Genomic DNA, 16,346 nt, shown 5'->3' on the forward strand with positions numbered 1-16,346 from the left:
GGCTTAACAAACTAAAAACTCAATAAGTGCATGTTCTTTCAGATAATGATAGCTGACAATAAGTATAAGATGTTCTTTGATGTTTTAGTTGGTCCTACGGATGTAAATTGAGTAAAAAGTGACGATTCATTATTAGTTAGTAATTGAAATATCTGCACAAGCTCTGAATTCTTCCTGCGGACCACAGCCGAGAGCCCCTGTAACGAAAGTATTCTTTTAGTTGTTATCAAACTGAGAACATTTATCACATAAAAATTTATCGTAGCATGTAAAGCTTGTCATATTATGCATTAGTCTCACTGCATTATTGGAAAACGAATTGCACAAGTCTCCGCGTTTGAAATTCAAATTTTTAGACACTTCAATTTACCTGTTCCATCGCCACAATCTCCCCAGTTATTTCCGGCTACGTATCTCCATTGGAATACGCATTGCTCACAGGTCATGCGAGCAGGTAGTTTGTAATTTACCTCAACAAGACCTGGTCCAGATTGCGGGAAATACCTGGTCTTCCCATCTGCCCCAACCAGAATATTTTGATTCAAACATTCGGCCGTCACTTCGACACCCCGTTGTTTCATGGGACACACGCGAAACTCAAAGTATCCTTTATGGAACGCTGTCATTTCTATTTTTATCGGGATCATAGAACCAGCACGATATTTTCTCGCTATTATGCCATTACCGTATTTACCACCCGTTTCATGTGGTCGAGGCTGAAAGTATCACACAAGAATTTAACCTTTTCGTGAACACTAAGTTCATTTTATATAGCTTTGTGAATGTGTTTCAAGTTGTACACTAAATCAAGTTACTATTATTTAGATAATTAATTACATAAAGTTTGAAAACCTACCCGAGGCAAATTCCACGCATCTCCACATACTCCGCAGTTTCCATCGTTCTTTCCCCACTGAACGCCATAACCGCCACAATAGCCTTCCTGGTCATCAGGGTCACTTGGGTTATTAAACCCATACCTCCACATAGACGCTCTTGACGGAGGTTCGATAAGTCTTCCATGCCCCAATACGTCGGAGAACAAAACACTACCCAGTATGACAAGTTGAAAAGCGAACATATTGCCTTGTTGAAGAACGCCTAGAACAATATGCTAGCAGAAATTTATTAACATATTTCCATATACGTACAGTTATCACCACTTATATGCACAAAACTCCATATATTTATGATGGAAGATAGAGAGCAGGATTTTAGAATAATTTAATATTCTATCAATTCGACTTACAATTGAATTCGATTGCAGTTTTCAGCTCAATCTTTAGTATTATGGGATGGGTTCGATTTCAAGCTATAGTTTCAATAAGGTATGGAATATGTAAAACACAAACGAAACGCATCGAACCTGATAAAACAACTATTCTAACTTTTCGGAATCTTTACCGTTTTATACTATATAGGGGTAGGTCATTAGAGCAAGGTGTCTTGCATGATCGTAATTCATCGAGGACATCACTTTACAGCAATGCACAAAGAAGCTCCAGTTTGTTTACTGGATGTATATGTCAATATACACTTACACGCGGAGCAATCTGATTGTGCAACCGCGATACTTCACCGAGTAGGTACTCCAAATAAATATTGGAATTGCCGTAGAGAACTAGTCTTCAAATGACCTCACTTGTATCAATGAATTTCGACACTTCTTCTTGCGGAAGCCATGTTTACTAAATTACCACAATTGGTAACACCCTCGTTGGAGGTCACAATGCATGTGCAGAAGCTTGTTCAGCTGTCCCTTACTCTTAATGCGTTCGGTGGGTGGCACAATTGTGCAAGAACGCCTTGTAATAGTTCCTTCTCTAGTTTACTTCTTCACACGTTATTTTACTTCAATCCACGATGGGATATCTGCCTAAACTAGATCATAACCATGGAATGTTTAGAGAACTTTATGTTCTCAGGTGAGTGAAGTTAATTGTTTGAAATTTATGGCCATTACGAATAGACCATTTGTGGCTGCGACCAATATTCCAGGTGCACGTATCATTTTTGTAGCTGATCGTTACAGATCAGTTCAGAAATTTTTGGAAATCTTAGTGGAAATATTTTTTCAATCTAATCTCATATCTACAATTGTTGAAGCGGCATCAAATTCTTGAACCCATTTATAGAATTTCAATGGAATTCTGCACGGAAATTCTTTGAACTCCATGAGGATTCTTCCATTGAATATTGTTACACCATTTTTATATGTTACGAAAGTAAAAGTGAAATCAAAGTTGATTGAATACGATTTTATTATGGGAGAAGGTATAATTAATTCTCATAAAAAATTTGTACAGTTACTTAAATGTACGTAATTTCCAATAAGAAAAAAAATGATTTCAGTTAAATTAATTTGCCACTCTTCCAAGTTCAAATATTAATATCCGAAAAATGTGGGTTTGGTGTATATTCGCCAAGTGGATTAAACCGTGTAAAGCTAAGGCACAAATACTCGTTCAATCGTGCGAAACAGACCATAAAAATTGCCAGTCCCGAAACCAAGTGACAGCAATTAAAATGCTAATTATAAAGAAACTTATTTTTATATTTTTGTATTAGATTAAATTGATTTGAATACGACACAATGGTGGATCAGATTATTAAAAAATTTGCATCAATTATTGCAACCTTCAAGGAAAAAGGTAATAAAAAACGATATATAATAATGTAGGACAGGATTATGAAAGTGTCCAACTCTCAAAACACGTTTGCCACTGATATTTAGTAGACCAGTGTCCTTTAGTCAGGCAATTTCCTCGTGTCAATTTTACGGTTGATCAACTTCTTATAAAATTGTAAGCATGATTTTTAACAGATAAGTCAAATAATAACATATAAATAATGATTTCACACAGTGGAAGCAAAAAAAATCTCTTATATACGGGTTAAAGACTTTCGGTATGTACAATTATGCAAATACATGCATTACTTGCAATACCGCAATAGAAGTTCGATAATTTGGATATAAACAACTATATTTTATAAGTATGTAGTTACAGAAAATAGAATACAGAGCATTTATAAAGAAAACAGAAAAACTGAAAGGTATGTTATGAAGAATCATCATTGCCGTAGTACATGTATAACGTCATGTCGAAATCAACGAACTTGGATGCAAAAAAAAAAAAAAAAACGCAAACGCCAATGATCGTGACTTTCCTTGTGTAAGTTTCAAGTAATTGTTACTCATTCTTCCTCGCTTGTGACACACTTTTTATTACACTGCGAGAAGATTTTAGAAACGGAAAATTTCCAGATTATTCTCACGTTTGTTGGTGACGTCCGATAACAATATTGCTACTTTAAACATGCATAAATCTGAAGAATTAAATATGATTTACGAAACCCGCAGTAATAATGCTGTCGTTACTGTGCTAATACAGTCATCTGAAGTTGGCACGATATCTCGATATCATTGTTTTTCTCGCACCAATAGTGCCAAGGCCAACTAATTGTAAAACAATCCGCAAACATATCCCAGAAATAAAGAAACTGGAGAGTCAATAAGAGCATATTGCTCCACGATCAGACAATTACGGCTTCGCTAGTGATGGATGATTTTCTTTGGTAACAAACTTCTCAGCTCCATATGCAGACATTATTCGTAAGTATATGATCCAGGCCCATTAAGTGTTACTAATTGTAATATCTGCACAAGCTCTGAATTCTTCCTGTGGACCACAGCCGAGAGCCCCTGCAACAAAAGTACTTTTTAAGTTTTCGTCAACCTCAGGGAATTTTTTGTACAGATACTTTGTGTATTGCATATAATTTATAATAATATATAATAATTTATGGAAGAATCGGATGTCAGAGTAATCGCACTACGTGTGATCACTTTTATAAAACTGACTTTCAATAAATTAAACCACTAAATTCATTACCAAAAGTGAATTTTTAACAACTCTTAGAGAGAAGTTTTTGTTGATGAGAGTAAAATGTCTAAAATTTACCTGTTCCATTGCCACAATCGCCCCAATTATTTCCGGCCACGTATCTCCATTGGAATACGCATTGCTCGCAGGTCAGATGATCCGGTAGCTTGTAGTTGAGTTTAGCGAATCCTGGTCCAGGCTTAGGGTAATACTTGGCCTCCCCATCTATCCCGATAAGAACATTTTGATTCAAACATTCCTCCGTCACTTCTACCCCCCGTCGATTCATAGGGCAAACGCGAAACTCAAAGTATCCTTTATGGTTCGCTGTCAATTGCACTGTTACCGGAACCATAGAACCGGTCGAATATTTCCTCACCACTATGTCATTGCCATATTTTCCTCCAGTTTCGTGTGGCCGAGGCTGCAAATGTTGCATAGAAATTAGAGATTTTAGTGAACGTTCTTCTTCTTGTGAATTTCTGTTTAACATGGTTCTCAATATACCTTAATACTATTTACACCATTATTTCTGTGCAGATAAAAAACCTACCTCATGCAAATTCCACGCATCTCCACATACTCCGCATTTTCCCTTGTTCACGCCCCATTGTATGCTATAACCGCCACAATACCCCTGGTTATCGTCGTAATCACGTGGATTATCAAACCCGTATCTCCACATAGACGCTCTGGACGGAGGGTCGACCAGTCTTCCATGTCCCAATACCTCGGTGAGTAAAACATTACCCAGTATGAGAAGTTGGAACAGGTAGTAATACATCTTTTTATTTGTCGAAGGATACCTGAAACAATAATTTAGTACATATGTTGAAAGTTTTGATATTATATCGGAGGACAAGAATCCCATGAGTTCCCGCGTTGCCGTACAGTAATACTATTCAACACGCCAAATTTCAAATCTCTGATTTCACGCAACGATTTGGTTAGATTTTTTAACAGGTTGAAGCACTATTTTAGGTATCCGAATTTATTTTCAATGTGATGATTTATTTGTGACCGATTAACGTTCGGTATACCCATGATACAGTTGTACGACTAGAAGTAGCCGAAGCTGTAATAAGCTGCTTAAAACAGAATCGCGATTTTACAACATTTCTCGTAATTAGAACATCAAGAATCGAGCCAATGGATTTCGAATCAATTCAAACGTTGGCTCATAAATTCACATCGTAAATTTGAATTTCGCACATCAAACAAGTCAAATGTTCTTCCAGATTGACAGATTCATCCTCTGTAACATTCGTCTGCGAAATTAGTTGAAGGTATTCTAAAGAAGAATGAAACATATCCACTTACCCTATATAACTTCAGATCTATAAATTTCTGTTGTCAATCTTCAGCTGCCAATTAGAAAGCACCACGCTTTATCAGGGATATCGATTCTCAATTGCCAAAACTCTGAGAGAGGATTCTTAACTATTTCAATTGCTCGACATATACGCGTAAAACACAAGTGGATCGGAGCAAACTTGATGAAATAACCAGTCTATCTCACCGGGACACTTGGCTGCTACTGCGGTCAATCCGTCCCGTTTTGTATGATGTAGGGGTAGGTCATTAGGACGAGGCGTTTTGCACGATCCTTATTCGTCGAGTGTAACTTTATAACCACATGTATTTCCACATTTTCATTGTCTCCCGTGATTGTGAATATCTTTTAAACGTCAATGGATGATTACGGAATGTTTTCAATTCGCCATAAAAATGAATACTCACTTGTCAACTTTAAATTTATGTTTTAATATCACACAGTCTTGTCTTCAATAAACAAACTCGCGTATGTTCCTTTTTATCTTGATTTGTCCTGTTGATTTGTTTTTAAATTTATGTACTTGAATTTTTATTTATTGATGTCATTTGAAGCTGTAAACTTTAATAGATTTTATCTATAGTGACGAATAGTTTTTTTTTTCTTTGCACATGTTATGTACAGAAAATACAATCAAAAACAGGGGACTGGGATTTTCTTAATCTTGTTATATTTATAAATTCTGCTTCATACCGCTACTGACTTATCGTTAGTCACGTTTTGCAACATATTTTTGTTGGAGGAAGCGTTATTCATACATCTCCGATCTTATCTTATCAGTGGCAAAATGTAAAGAATTATTCGCAGCAAAACGCACAAAGGCGCACAAAACATCAATCGTTGAAGGCGAGGTTGAAATGCATGTGACACTAATTCGGAAACGGATGTTTTGGTTACGAAATTTTATTGCATCCGGTATTGCACCGCTTCTGTCAAGACGGTGAATTCGTAGAAGAACATACAAGGATGCTTACCACTTTTATATGGAACAAGTTAATACCGGAAAAACCGTGCTCTGCACTGAGAAATATCTCAACATCCGAGAAAATGGCCTGACCTATAAAAAAGGACTTTCCTCATCAGTCTGCGTATGTAAAATAAACCGGAAGACAGAGATGAAAATGGGAATTACATTTATCAAGCTCATAATATGGGGAGTAAGATTTTTTCATACAACCGACGTTTATCTGACCGAGCTAAATATGGTGAAACGAGTGTTTTCCCCAATTGAAGAAAATGTTATCTGGTTGAAAAAAAGCAGTAATTTACGTTGACAAGTGTAACGCCATTCACTTTATTCGACTGATGAATACTTCAGGCAAACGATGATTTTGATTAAATATATTCGGCAATTTCAAGGAATGTTTTCTATGCCTATGTATATGATAATGAAAGATGTCCAATCTTTCAATCACTTACGCTTGAAAAGCACGTCGTCCCTTTGCTGAAAATTTTAACCATAAAGAATTATTCTATCACGAAGCATTATTCGTTGTAAGACTGAAATTTACTCCGCATAATTCACTGGCCATTTATTACCTTTATCCTGTAATCAAATTGAGTTTATTGTAAATATCAAACTATTATATGTAAGAAAGAGTGAAGTCATTGTTTTTATTCAAATCACTTTTTTATATAACCCTTACAATAAAATTTTCAACATTTTAAATCAATTAAATAATAAACATATGTCGGTAATACTTCATTCATACTTTAAAGTAGGAGTATAATCCATGCACTCTTCAGATTCGGTTAAAAGTAACTTAATATTATAAGGAATTGCTAGGTGGTAAGAGTACGTAAACTTTGATTGACGTAGTCCAGTCGCGTAAAACAATTTCTTCCCAGAAACTTATTAGTCACATGTGTCTAGACATTTTTGAAATAATTTGCATCGCCGTAATAAGGCAAGTATTCGTAGGTTAATACTTTTGGGGTAATTTGCATGCTTCGAAGCTCATGCCAATAATTTTTACACGTTAGAAAATAAATAATTTTACTTGACAAATATTCATACATTGTATATACAGGATCTAGCATAACAATACAGAGAAATTATAAAGTGAAAAAAACCAATGAAAATCAGTCGATTTAAGATTATTGTTACATCACGCGTTAGTCATAATTAAGGCTTATTTAACACATAAAGAAAACTCCTGCGAATTGTAATTTTATAACAACCAAAATTAGCTTCTTCGCGATGTTGGATATTTTTTTCTATCTCTTGCTAAGCGGATGCTCTCGTTCACCTATATATCTTCAAATATCGAGATCCACGTACCTCAAATGCGAAAAAGGGCTTCACAGCCCCATTCCATGCGCAATTCTGAACAAAGGCATTCGAATAGATTTTCATTCGATGTAGAAATCAAGAAATGGCACGGATTTTACGAAATCGTAATAGTAAACTCGTAGAATTCGTGCCAATTCTATATTTCTGCCTCAAATGAAAAAATGTTCAAATATTTTAGTTCAGAATTGCGATGAGAATGGGGCTGTTAAGCCCTTCTCGCATTTGAGTTACGAGGACTTCGATATCTGGAGATATACGTATACGACAAAGTCGAAATCGAACATGGCACCCCCTTAACTTGAAGGTGTTTTTAGAGATCGAAAAACTATTCGCGAGCACATCATTCAGTTGCTTCTTAAACCCGGATTACAACAGAATCATATGCCATACGTACATAACAAGTTTCTCCTCAGACAGGAGCTTTTGTCTAAATCTCACACCGATTTCTATAACAGTGCAGATATAAAATAACAATTCCACACTAATTCGTATACATATGTCTTATCGCGAATTAAGCATCCAGAGGCAAGTGTGAAATCGAATTTTGATGTTTCCTCTGTCTCGGCGGTGCAACCGGTGCTGTATTGTCAGGTGTTAATAACTTTCCAGCCCTTAACCACTGCTTGGCTTTTCCGGCGTGATAATAGTACGCGTACAACAACGCAAACGCAGCTAATATAACCAGCAACGACGTCCCTGCAATGACCAAACTGACCAGCCAGTAAGGTCCTGATATATCAGACACCAGAGAAGGCTCTGTAGGCAATGTAGGTTGAGCGTGTTTCGTAGTCGAAGTTCCACCCGTTGCATTTGTCTTTGGTATAATTGGTCGTGGAGGTAGCGCAGCTTGATTGTCGCCGATTGAAATATCCGCACAAGCTCTGAATTCCTCTTGTGGACCACAGCCGACAGCCTCTGTAACGAAAATCCACGTGTTACATGCTATGATTGCATATTTGTACAGTAATTTTCATCAACAGGTACATACTCAGTGGCTCGCTGTTTTTTTCGAATAAAAACTCGAACAAGTTTCCTTTCTAATCAAATTTAACGTGCCAGTGACTAGCGGCAGAAGAGAAAGAAACGATACGTTGGTCATAGACTCGTCAAATTTCTATCTAAAGAAAGCTCGTTTCATTTTCGATTCTAAAAAATAAGAGAGTCACTGGGAACCTGTAAATGAACCTTACCGTACAAAAATGAGTCAGCTTCAAATATCGCTGACCACATTTATATACTTCATATCTGTATTTGCCTCTCGTTTTCTTTGTAAGACTGTTTATTATTCTTGCCGAATGATACTCGATGAAGTTATGCAAGACCATTTACCAACCCTTCGGTCAGTTATGGTAGTACAATACGATGATTACGCAACGTTATAGTCTGAGGAGGCATCGAATGATATAATTAATACCGCTTTCTACACATCGATTAACGTCAGTAAAGAGGTCAAATTTAGTTCAATAATGAAACGGGATCTCAGTTACTAAAGTGCAGCCAAAATCTCAAGAAAAACATGAAATATTCTATAGCCATGAATTCTGATTGTATCACTCTATTCTTCTCATAAATAGATCGTAAGGATTGTTGGAATTCTCGACTTTTTTATATCCCACGCTCACTCGTGATACGGCTTGAGAAAACGTTTATTGACAATTTAAAATCACCTGTTCCGTTATCGCATTTTCCCCAGTTATTTCCTGCCACATATCTCCATTGGAAAACGCATTGAGAACACGTCACGTCTTCTGGAAGTTTGTAGTGACTTTCAAAGATTTTATTTCCAGGACCAGGGTAGTATCTAGGTGTTCCACTTTCTTCGATAAGAACATGCTGGTCCAGGCACTCGGCCGTCACTTCGGTGCCTGGGTGTGCCATAGGGCATAAACGGAACTCAAAGTATCCATGGTGGTTTGCCGTCAGTTCCACTTGTACCGGGATCACGGAACCTGTACGGTATTTTCGTACTATTATACTGTTGCCGTATTTCCCACCAGTTTCATGTGGTCGAGGCTGCAATTATCGTAAATGGATTAGTGAACGATACCATCTGCCAAATTACTTTGTAATCATCATATTCCTTTTATTAATTGAATAAATAGAGTCGTAAAATTTTTAACAAAAATCAAATTCCAACTTCAAACGTGCCCCGTTTTGTTGAAAGAAAATAAAAACATGCGGATAACATATCCACTCAACTCTCGATAAGCACTTTTCGACGTAGTGATTTTCATACCGTTTTCACATCCCACGGATCTCCGCATATTCCGCATTTTCCTTGATTACGATTCCACTGTCGGCTGAACCCACCGCAGTACAACTCGTGGTCATTGTAATTGTGTGGCGTGTTAAATCCGTATCTCCACATAGAGGCTCTGGACGGAGGTTCGATCAGTCTTCCATGTCCCAGGACATCGGAAAAAAAGAGGTTCCCGAATATAACGAGGCGAAAAGCCACTTGATACATATTTTTAACCGTTCGAGTGTACCTGGAACAATCCGAAGGATAGTACGTTATTAGTTAGTGCATCAGAGTTACTGCAATGCAATTTTCGCAATACACATGTCATGCAAGCATTGGAGCGCATCTTATAATTTATGAGAAATCGTTTGCATGTAAAATGATGCTATATAGATGGGGTGTTTATTAACCAATACGAATTTTATTGCAATATATCGGGGGTATATAATTACAACTATAACGATAACGATCTTGTTCTTGGTCCAGGCGGCGTGTATAGTAATCACTATATTTATTGAAGCAATGAGACAATAATTGTTCTCACGATCAGGATTCATGTTCTACATCGACAAGTAAAATACCTTATTGAGGAGAAAGGTATATTGACCGTAAATTATTGCTTTCAAATTTAGAAGAAGAAAAAAAAAATTACAATTTCAACTTCCGCTAGTCACCGTACCGGAAGAAGTCAATTAGAAAGGTGCGGGAGAGATTGAATTTAGACTGTCACATAGTTATAACAATAAAGAGACTGCAGAAGGAACCTCATTAATTTTCTCCGAGAAAATGATTGTTACAGCTGTAGCAAATTAAACATTCCCGTTGAAATATTGCGGCTTTCATAATATAATGCGTGTATAAATGGTACTTGATTAAACGTCACGAAAAATTTTATTGAATAATTGCTGCCGTGTAAAAACTAAGTAAATTATCCCTACAAGTGCCCTGAGAGTTGAAGCCTACAAACCTGTATAACAGTATCTAATTTTAATTTGACTCCAAGCGTCGCTTCTCGACTCGTGTTTTATGGCCATTAACCGTTTTTCGTAATCCTGCATGTTTATGGTTAGTAGTAACGGTCTGAACGCTGGACGGTCAAGTTTAATGTCATCTCGTGAGAAATCGAGCCGTGTATCCAAATCACAGAATTTAAATTCCGATATTTCAAGCCCGAATTTTTTTATGACTGGCAATTTGCTAAATTTCTCGATCCATTTCATCCACGAAAGTGGTTGTAATACACATTGGTATAAAAAACAAGGAGCAGGGTAAAAGTAGGTATTTATGTCCACATCACTTATGCAGTGGTGCAGCACGGAATAACAAATTACATGAAATTTCTCCGCTGTATGCAATGAGCCAAAGTTTAACGACACGTGAATGTTTCGTAAAATCCGAGTAGTATGTCTATTGTGTATATATATACTATAAATTGTCGGTTAAAATTCAATAAATGAGTTCTTGTAATATAAACAGATTCTCACGTGACATACGAAGCTGTCTAATTCCAATTGTAGATTAATTATAGAACTGTTTTTAAAAAGCTTGATGATAATCCGATCACATGCTCGCGTGTATTAACAATCTAAAATAGCGTTCTGAGAAAACCTCGTCGGTTATAATTATTATAGTCAGTTACCAAACATGGCCTCATGTTCAATAAACTGTGTAAATTAACCTCGCTGCGAGAGTGTTTAGACAGAGTTACTTTCATTCGAAGACAAAAAGTGTTTTATTGAACGGTGAGCCGATTTCGGCGGAGGGTATACTCGTCGCATAAATTTGAATATTGAATGCAAAATAGGTTGAACAGTTTGCCGAGTGCATACACGAATCCCTACAACTCCAGAATTTGTGTGTTAAATACTGTTGTCTTATTTGTAAAAAGAAACTGTGCGGTGAACCCGGCAGTTTCACCTTTACCGATTTCTCTTGTAAGTATTTGGTTCATGTTTTAAGTGGGAATTGCAGATGATAAAAAATAATGTACATATATATGTAGGACAAGGTCTAAATATCCAAAATAAATACGCACCAAATTTTGTACATGCAAACTCTTGAGTCTTGACTCGTTACTAATTAATCCTCAACTAAACTTCTTGCGCAGGATAAAGTACAAGCCAATCGTAACAAAGCCGACTTAACAACTAACCCAGCCTTCGGGAACGCTTGGCCACTACTGAACTCAGGTTTACCACTCTTGTATGTAGGAGTAGGTCATTAGAACGAGGCGTTTGTCCGCGATCGTGATGCATCGGGTATACCCTGCCCATAGTGAGAATTTCTTGTTCACGTTCCGGGTTCGATTCTATGTAATATACTCGGGAACGCATTTTTATCCTAAGCTTTTTTCACCGCAGAAAATTGTCTACCAATTAATTCAACCGAACCAGTCGCAAAATTGGATGACCAGTTTCGATCATTTTTTTAACGCGATCGGAAGCAGTCATTTTTTAGTGAGAAATTTCAGAAAATCAGTCTATCAAAAATGGACTATGTATTCAGAAATTGGCACACTTAAATACGTACTTGTGAATAATCGTTGTGTGTGAGCAAAAAATTATTCTACGCAAGGAAACGAAAATGACAATGATCACATTATTTTTTGTGTTTTCAAAATTCACCGATGGCTCAAAACTATAATTATGATTTTATGAAATATTACACTCTTTTAAAAATCATTTCTCGTATTTAGATCATACATGAATTTAAAACACCTGTTACTGCAATGAATTTGAAACGAAAGATATAAGGTACAGAATACAGTTTTACAAATTGGCTGCTAGTTTTTTGTTCTTGTTCTCTTCGGAATTACGTTCATTTTTTAGTTCACTCAAAATTTCACAGGTAGGATTTCGATTACACTAATTGATCTGTACCGGTATTAACATTATTGACAACAAACGGCTTTACTGAATTTCAGTGAAATTTTTAAGCACGCACGATTGAAGGTGGGCAGTGCCTCGAAAGTATCATAAATAACCCGAAAAAATTACTATAATTTGTAAATTGATCGCGCCCACAAGGTGTCGTTTGTGGTTGTTTTTCTGGCAATATTAGCCGATTTTCTTTCACTATAGGAAACAACATAAACAACCTGAAAAGAAAATCTTATTTTACATTTACGGTGTTTAAAATTTCTCGCGTCTCGTAAAAATGATGATAGAAAAAAAACGGTACGAACAACATTCTTGTATAAAGCCGAAGGATTAGTCTATTTCATCACCGCTTTCGTACGGTAGAAGCACCCGCAGCATGCCTTTTACAGCAAACTTGTAAAAGTGTTGGAAACGGTTCAGCGAAAAGCGTCGGAAGTACGTTAACCAATAAATCATTTACGTGGTAAACAATTTGCACTGAATTTTAACCGGAGAAGTGTGTATATTGCATTCCGCATCGCGTACCGCAGCACAATGAATCACTTACGGAGCAGTAAGGAAACCGGTTTTTCGAAGTAAAGACAGACCAGCCAGACGCTCTTGTTTGCATGCAGACTTTAACAAACAATTCGTTATACAAACTAATGAATAGTTATAGCTAAAAATTGAGCATAAGCACGATTAAAATTCACAAGGTAGCAATCTCAACTCGTCAAGTGCGAATAGACAGTACTTACCTCAAATGAAGTATCTATGTATGTTTATGTATATTGTAATTTAAATATATCCTATGTACGCATACGGGCAGGTATGAACATGCAACACCGGCAGATTAGCTGTATTTTTCTAACGGAGCGGCGTCTTTCTGGTTCGAATGAAACACTGCTATAATCGCAAAGCCGCGAAAGGCCTATGAATAACCACTGGCACTCTCACAGAATTTCTATCAGTTTCTAATCGGCGAAGATTCGCTCGGATTATCAATGACACGCCTGGTAGACTCGCCACCGCGTCTTTTTAGTCAGCCAACCAAGTCCGCCGGAAACGCACTCCCCGCAGGACTACGAAGAACTGAAAACTGATCCCGTCGCCTTTACTTGATAGTCTTTCTCAAGTCTAGCAGGCCTCTAGAGCGCCGCACAACCCGCTTATATGAATCAACGGTGACTAAGCTTGGAGCCAATTAGGTACACCTCAAAAAGTTCTTACGATCATCCAAACTCCATGTCGTTGATTTTCATTTTCGAAGAGGAAACTACGTAAGTTACGGCTGGAGAATAACTGTGAGGTTGAGGTTCTTGACGTTGCATTTTTGAGGAAAAACTGGTTATTACGCAAGTTCAGAATTGTCTGAAACTCAGTCATTTCCTTTATTATTTTAACAGGTGTCATACGCATATACGAGTTTATTTGACGGACTAAGCAACTCTTTTTTCCAAAAAATTGATACATTCCATGCATTTTCTCAGTTCGTTGAACTTATTTCAAATACATAATGATCCCTTTGTTCTCATCTTTATTTTCGACACAAAACTGAAAAAATTTTCTCTTCATTTTTCTCGTTTTCTTCGTTGGAGCGAAAGTCAAAGTCAAGATTCTGTGTACCAAAGGTTATAATAACTCGAACTGGTTTTATAATTTCTAATTACGTAGTTTGGTCAGCTGGTTATGAGAGGTATAAAACAATTAAGCGCTCAAGTCGTTCCTCAATATCCCTCAATATTTTCATTGCACTTTCTCTTGCCTAGTCTAACAGTCACGAGCGCTTTTGTTTTCGTACGTTTTACAGCCAATTGTATACTACAGAGCTGTTATGTCTCCAGTTCAATGCACGAAACTTGCCATAAATTTGCACATTAATTGCCGGCAAGTCGCTCCGTTTAATGATCCCCTTCGCCACACACACCAGTAGCGTCTCTTACGCGTATCACATGCAATAATGCATAAAGTTATCGTACTACCTCCATATCACGCACGATCTCGCAGGCATGCATACATAAATATGAGGTTCAAAGATGATTGTGAGACGCAACTATTATACGCATGGGCGCCTACTTTAACGGATTCACGCCAAAATCTGATTTTTCATGTACAACTGAGGAGGAAAAGACTCCGAAATCTATCGCGAACGCTTATGCTAAAACCACTACGAGGTTTCGTGTATCCATACCTTTAGTATAGGTATACGCAAAACGGGTCTATAACCGTGTCCACGGACACTTCGATTCCCGAGACTTCGAGACTGTCTCTTGATACGTTTCTTGCCAAGACCCTGAACCAGTCGACTTATAATATAGACGACAGCGGGCCTTGGGCCCACATGAATACACCTACAGTGTATTGTATAACTGTAATTTCTTTCTCTTTAAGGGGGTGCCCTGGTCGATTTCGACGTTGACGTATATATCTCCAAATATTGAAGTCCACGTATCTCAATCGTGAAAACGGATTTAACAGCCCCATTCTATACGCAATTTCAAACAAAAACACTCCAATTCATTTTCATTTGATGCAGAAATAAAGAAATGGCATGCTTTCTATGAATTTACTATTGTGATTACGTAGTATCTATGCCATTTATCTATTGCTCCATCAAATGAAAATATGTCAGAATTTTTTTTGGGCAGAATTGCGTGTAGGATGGGGCTGTCATGCCATTTTTCGCGTTTAGGGAACGTAACTTCTATATTTGGAGATATATACGTCGACGTCGAAATCGACTAAGACACCCCCTTAAGGATAAGGATTTCGAAATTTGAAAATGATTTCTCGAACATTTTTTATTACATATGCGTTTAATATGTTTTTAAACCCGAGGAATCAATATTTGCAAAAATTCTACCAATATATTATTGATGCGTGGTGAGTATAGTATTATAGCCGCAGGGATCACTGACCTATTACCCCGTATAGACAACGTAAATTAAGAAGAAAGAAAGCTTTGAAATTGAAGAAAATCTTAGCGTTTAATACCGACTGGTTTGAGGGGCTCGAGTATTTTGAGAATACCTTTGCAATGGCTCATTCAAATATTCATTCGAATGAATCAAAACGAGTCAAGCATTATACTGCGATTATATTATACGAGTATAATTATAGTGCGGTGAAGAGGAAACGTGAACCACTCATCGATGACTAATACGCTTCTTGTAATCAGCGAGGACACTTCCGAACAGGTGAGAAAAGGCTAGCAACCTTTTACTTTCAGACTCTTCCGATATAACAGACCTCGGAATGCATGAAATAAATATAGCATTCTTTAGATAATTCAACGATTACTATCTTTTATAGAAATCCATCAGCCTACATTTCTTTGATGCTGTTATAATATGGAATTTCTTCTGTATACAACGTAAACCTACTATACATAGATGCATATTTATACATATGCATATATATATGTACACACAATGTTTCTGGTGAATATATTAAATCTAAAGGCTTAATTTTATTACACGTACCTAACTGAAAGTGCAAAATAGATTACGGAAGTACAAATGATATTTAAAGGTATATATATATAATACACATACACCCTTAAATATTACTTGTACTTCCGTAATCTATTTCGCACTTTCAGTTAGGTACGTGTAATAAAATTAAGCCTTTAGAGTTAACGTATTCACCAGAAAAATTGTAAATTAAATATATCATTAATGGTGGTACGGAATATGATTGACTGAAAATGTGTTAACACGGTATCGGATGGTGACCA

At 36.8% G+C, this 16,346-nt stretch overlaps 3 protein-coding genes across 6 annotated transcripts; all 3 read right to left on the reverse strand.

The window, feature by feature from the left end:
• Nucleotides 1–112: 112 nt before the first annotated feature.
• LOC124406906 lies at nt 113–1,197 on the reverse strand. Its single transcript, XM_046882583.1, has 3 exons — nt 857–1,197; nt 371–716; nt 113–197 (listed from the first exon to the last, which is right to left on the reverse strand). The coding sequence occupies exons 1-3, from the start codon at nt 1,079–1,081 to the stop codon at nt 133–135; spliced, it is 636 nt and encodes a 211-aa protein (XP_046738539.1). The 5' UTR covers nt 1,082–1,197; the 3' UTR covers nt 113–132.
• Nucleotides 1,198–3,635: 2,438 nt separating this feature from the next.
• LOC124406905 lies at nt 3,636–4,694 on the reverse strand. Its single transcript, XM_046882582.1, has 3 exons — nt 4,438–4,694; nt 3,963–4,308; nt 3,636–3,703 (listed from the first exon to the last, which is right to left on the reverse strand). The coding sequence occupies exons 1-3, from the start codon at nt 4,666–4,668 to the stop codon at nt 3,636–3,638; spliced, it is 645 nt and encodes a 214-aa protein (XP_046738538.1). The 5' UTR covers nt 4,669–4,694.
• Nucleotides 4,695–6,750: 2,056 nt separating this feature from the next.
• LOC124406904 lies at nt 6,751–14,822 on the reverse strand. Of its 4 annotated transcripts, none has more exons than XM_046882581.1 (5): nt 14,802–14,822; nt 9,747–9,999; nt 9,178–9,523; nt 7,800–8,425; nt 6,751–7,440 (listed from the first exon to the last, which is right to left on the reverse strand). In XM_046882581.1, the coding sequence occupies exons 2-4, from the start codon at nt 9,975–9,977 to the stop codon at nt 8,022–8,024; spliced, it is 981 nt and encodes a 326-aa protein (XP_046738537.1). In that variant the 5' UTR covers nt 9,978–9,999; nt 14,802–14,822; the 3' UTR covers nt 6,751–7,440; nt 7,800–8,021. The 4 variants fall into 4 exon arrangements, with proteins under 4 accessions (XP_046738537.1, XP_046738536.1, XP_046738535.1 ...); XM_046882580.1 differs by lacking the exon at nt 14,802–14,822 and adding an exon at nt 14,779–14,797 and having other exon boundaries at nt 9,747–10,002; XM_046882579.1 differs by lacking the exon at nt 14,802–14,822 and adding an exon at nt 13,369–13,757.
• Between the last annotated feature and the right edge of the window lie 1,524 nt (nt 14,823–16,346).

Source organism: Diprion similis, chromosome 6, assembly GCF_021155765.1.
Source record: "Diprion similis isolate iyDipSimi1 chromosome 6, iyDipSimi1.1, whole genome shotgun sequence".
NCBI lineage: Eukaryota > Metazoa > Arthropoda > Insecta > Hymenoptera > Diprionidae > Diprion > Diprion similis.

What these genes read in the sequence shown, in the direction of transcription:
- LOC124406905 (XM_046882582.1), bottom strand. Translation starts at nt 4,668, where the DNA reads ATGTATTACTACCTGTTCCAACTTCTCATACTGGGTAATGTTTTACTC. An exon ending in ATGCGTGGAATTTGCATGAG is followed by an intron (nt 4,309 to 4,437) that starts GTAGGTTTTTTA and finishes CAACATTTGCAG; the next exon opens with CCTCGGCCACACGAAACTGG. An exon ending in CGATTGTGGCAATGGAACAG is followed by an intron (nt 3,704 to 3,962) that starts GTAAATTTTAGA and finishes CTTTTGTTGCAG; the next exon opens with GGGCTCTCGGCTGTGGTCCA.
- LOC124406904 (XM_046882578.1), bottom strand. An exon ending in ATCCGTGGGATGTGAAAACG is followed by an intron (nt 9,524 to 9,746) that starts GTATGAAAATCA and finishes CGATAATTGCAG; the next exon opens with CCTCGACCACATGAAACTGG. An exon ending in AAAATGCGATAACGGAACAG is followed by an intron (nt 8,426 to 9,177) that starts GTGATTTTAAAT and finishes TTTTCGTTACAG; the next exon opens with AGGCTGTCGGCTGTGGTCCA.
- LOC124406906 (XM_046882583.1), bottom strand. Translation starts at nt 1,081, where the DNA reads ATGTTCGCTTTTCAACTTGTCATACTGGGTAGTGTTTTGTTCTCCGAC. An exon ending in ATGCGTGGAATTTGCCTCGG is followed by an intron (nt 717 to 856) that starts GTAGGTTTTCAA and finishes TGATACTTTCAG; the next exon opens with CCTCGACCACATGAAACGGG. An exon ending in AGATTGTGGCGATGGAACAG is followed by an intron (nt 198 to 370) that starts GTAAATTGAAGT and finishes CTTTCGTTACAG; the next exon opens with GGGCTCTCGGCTGTGGTCCG.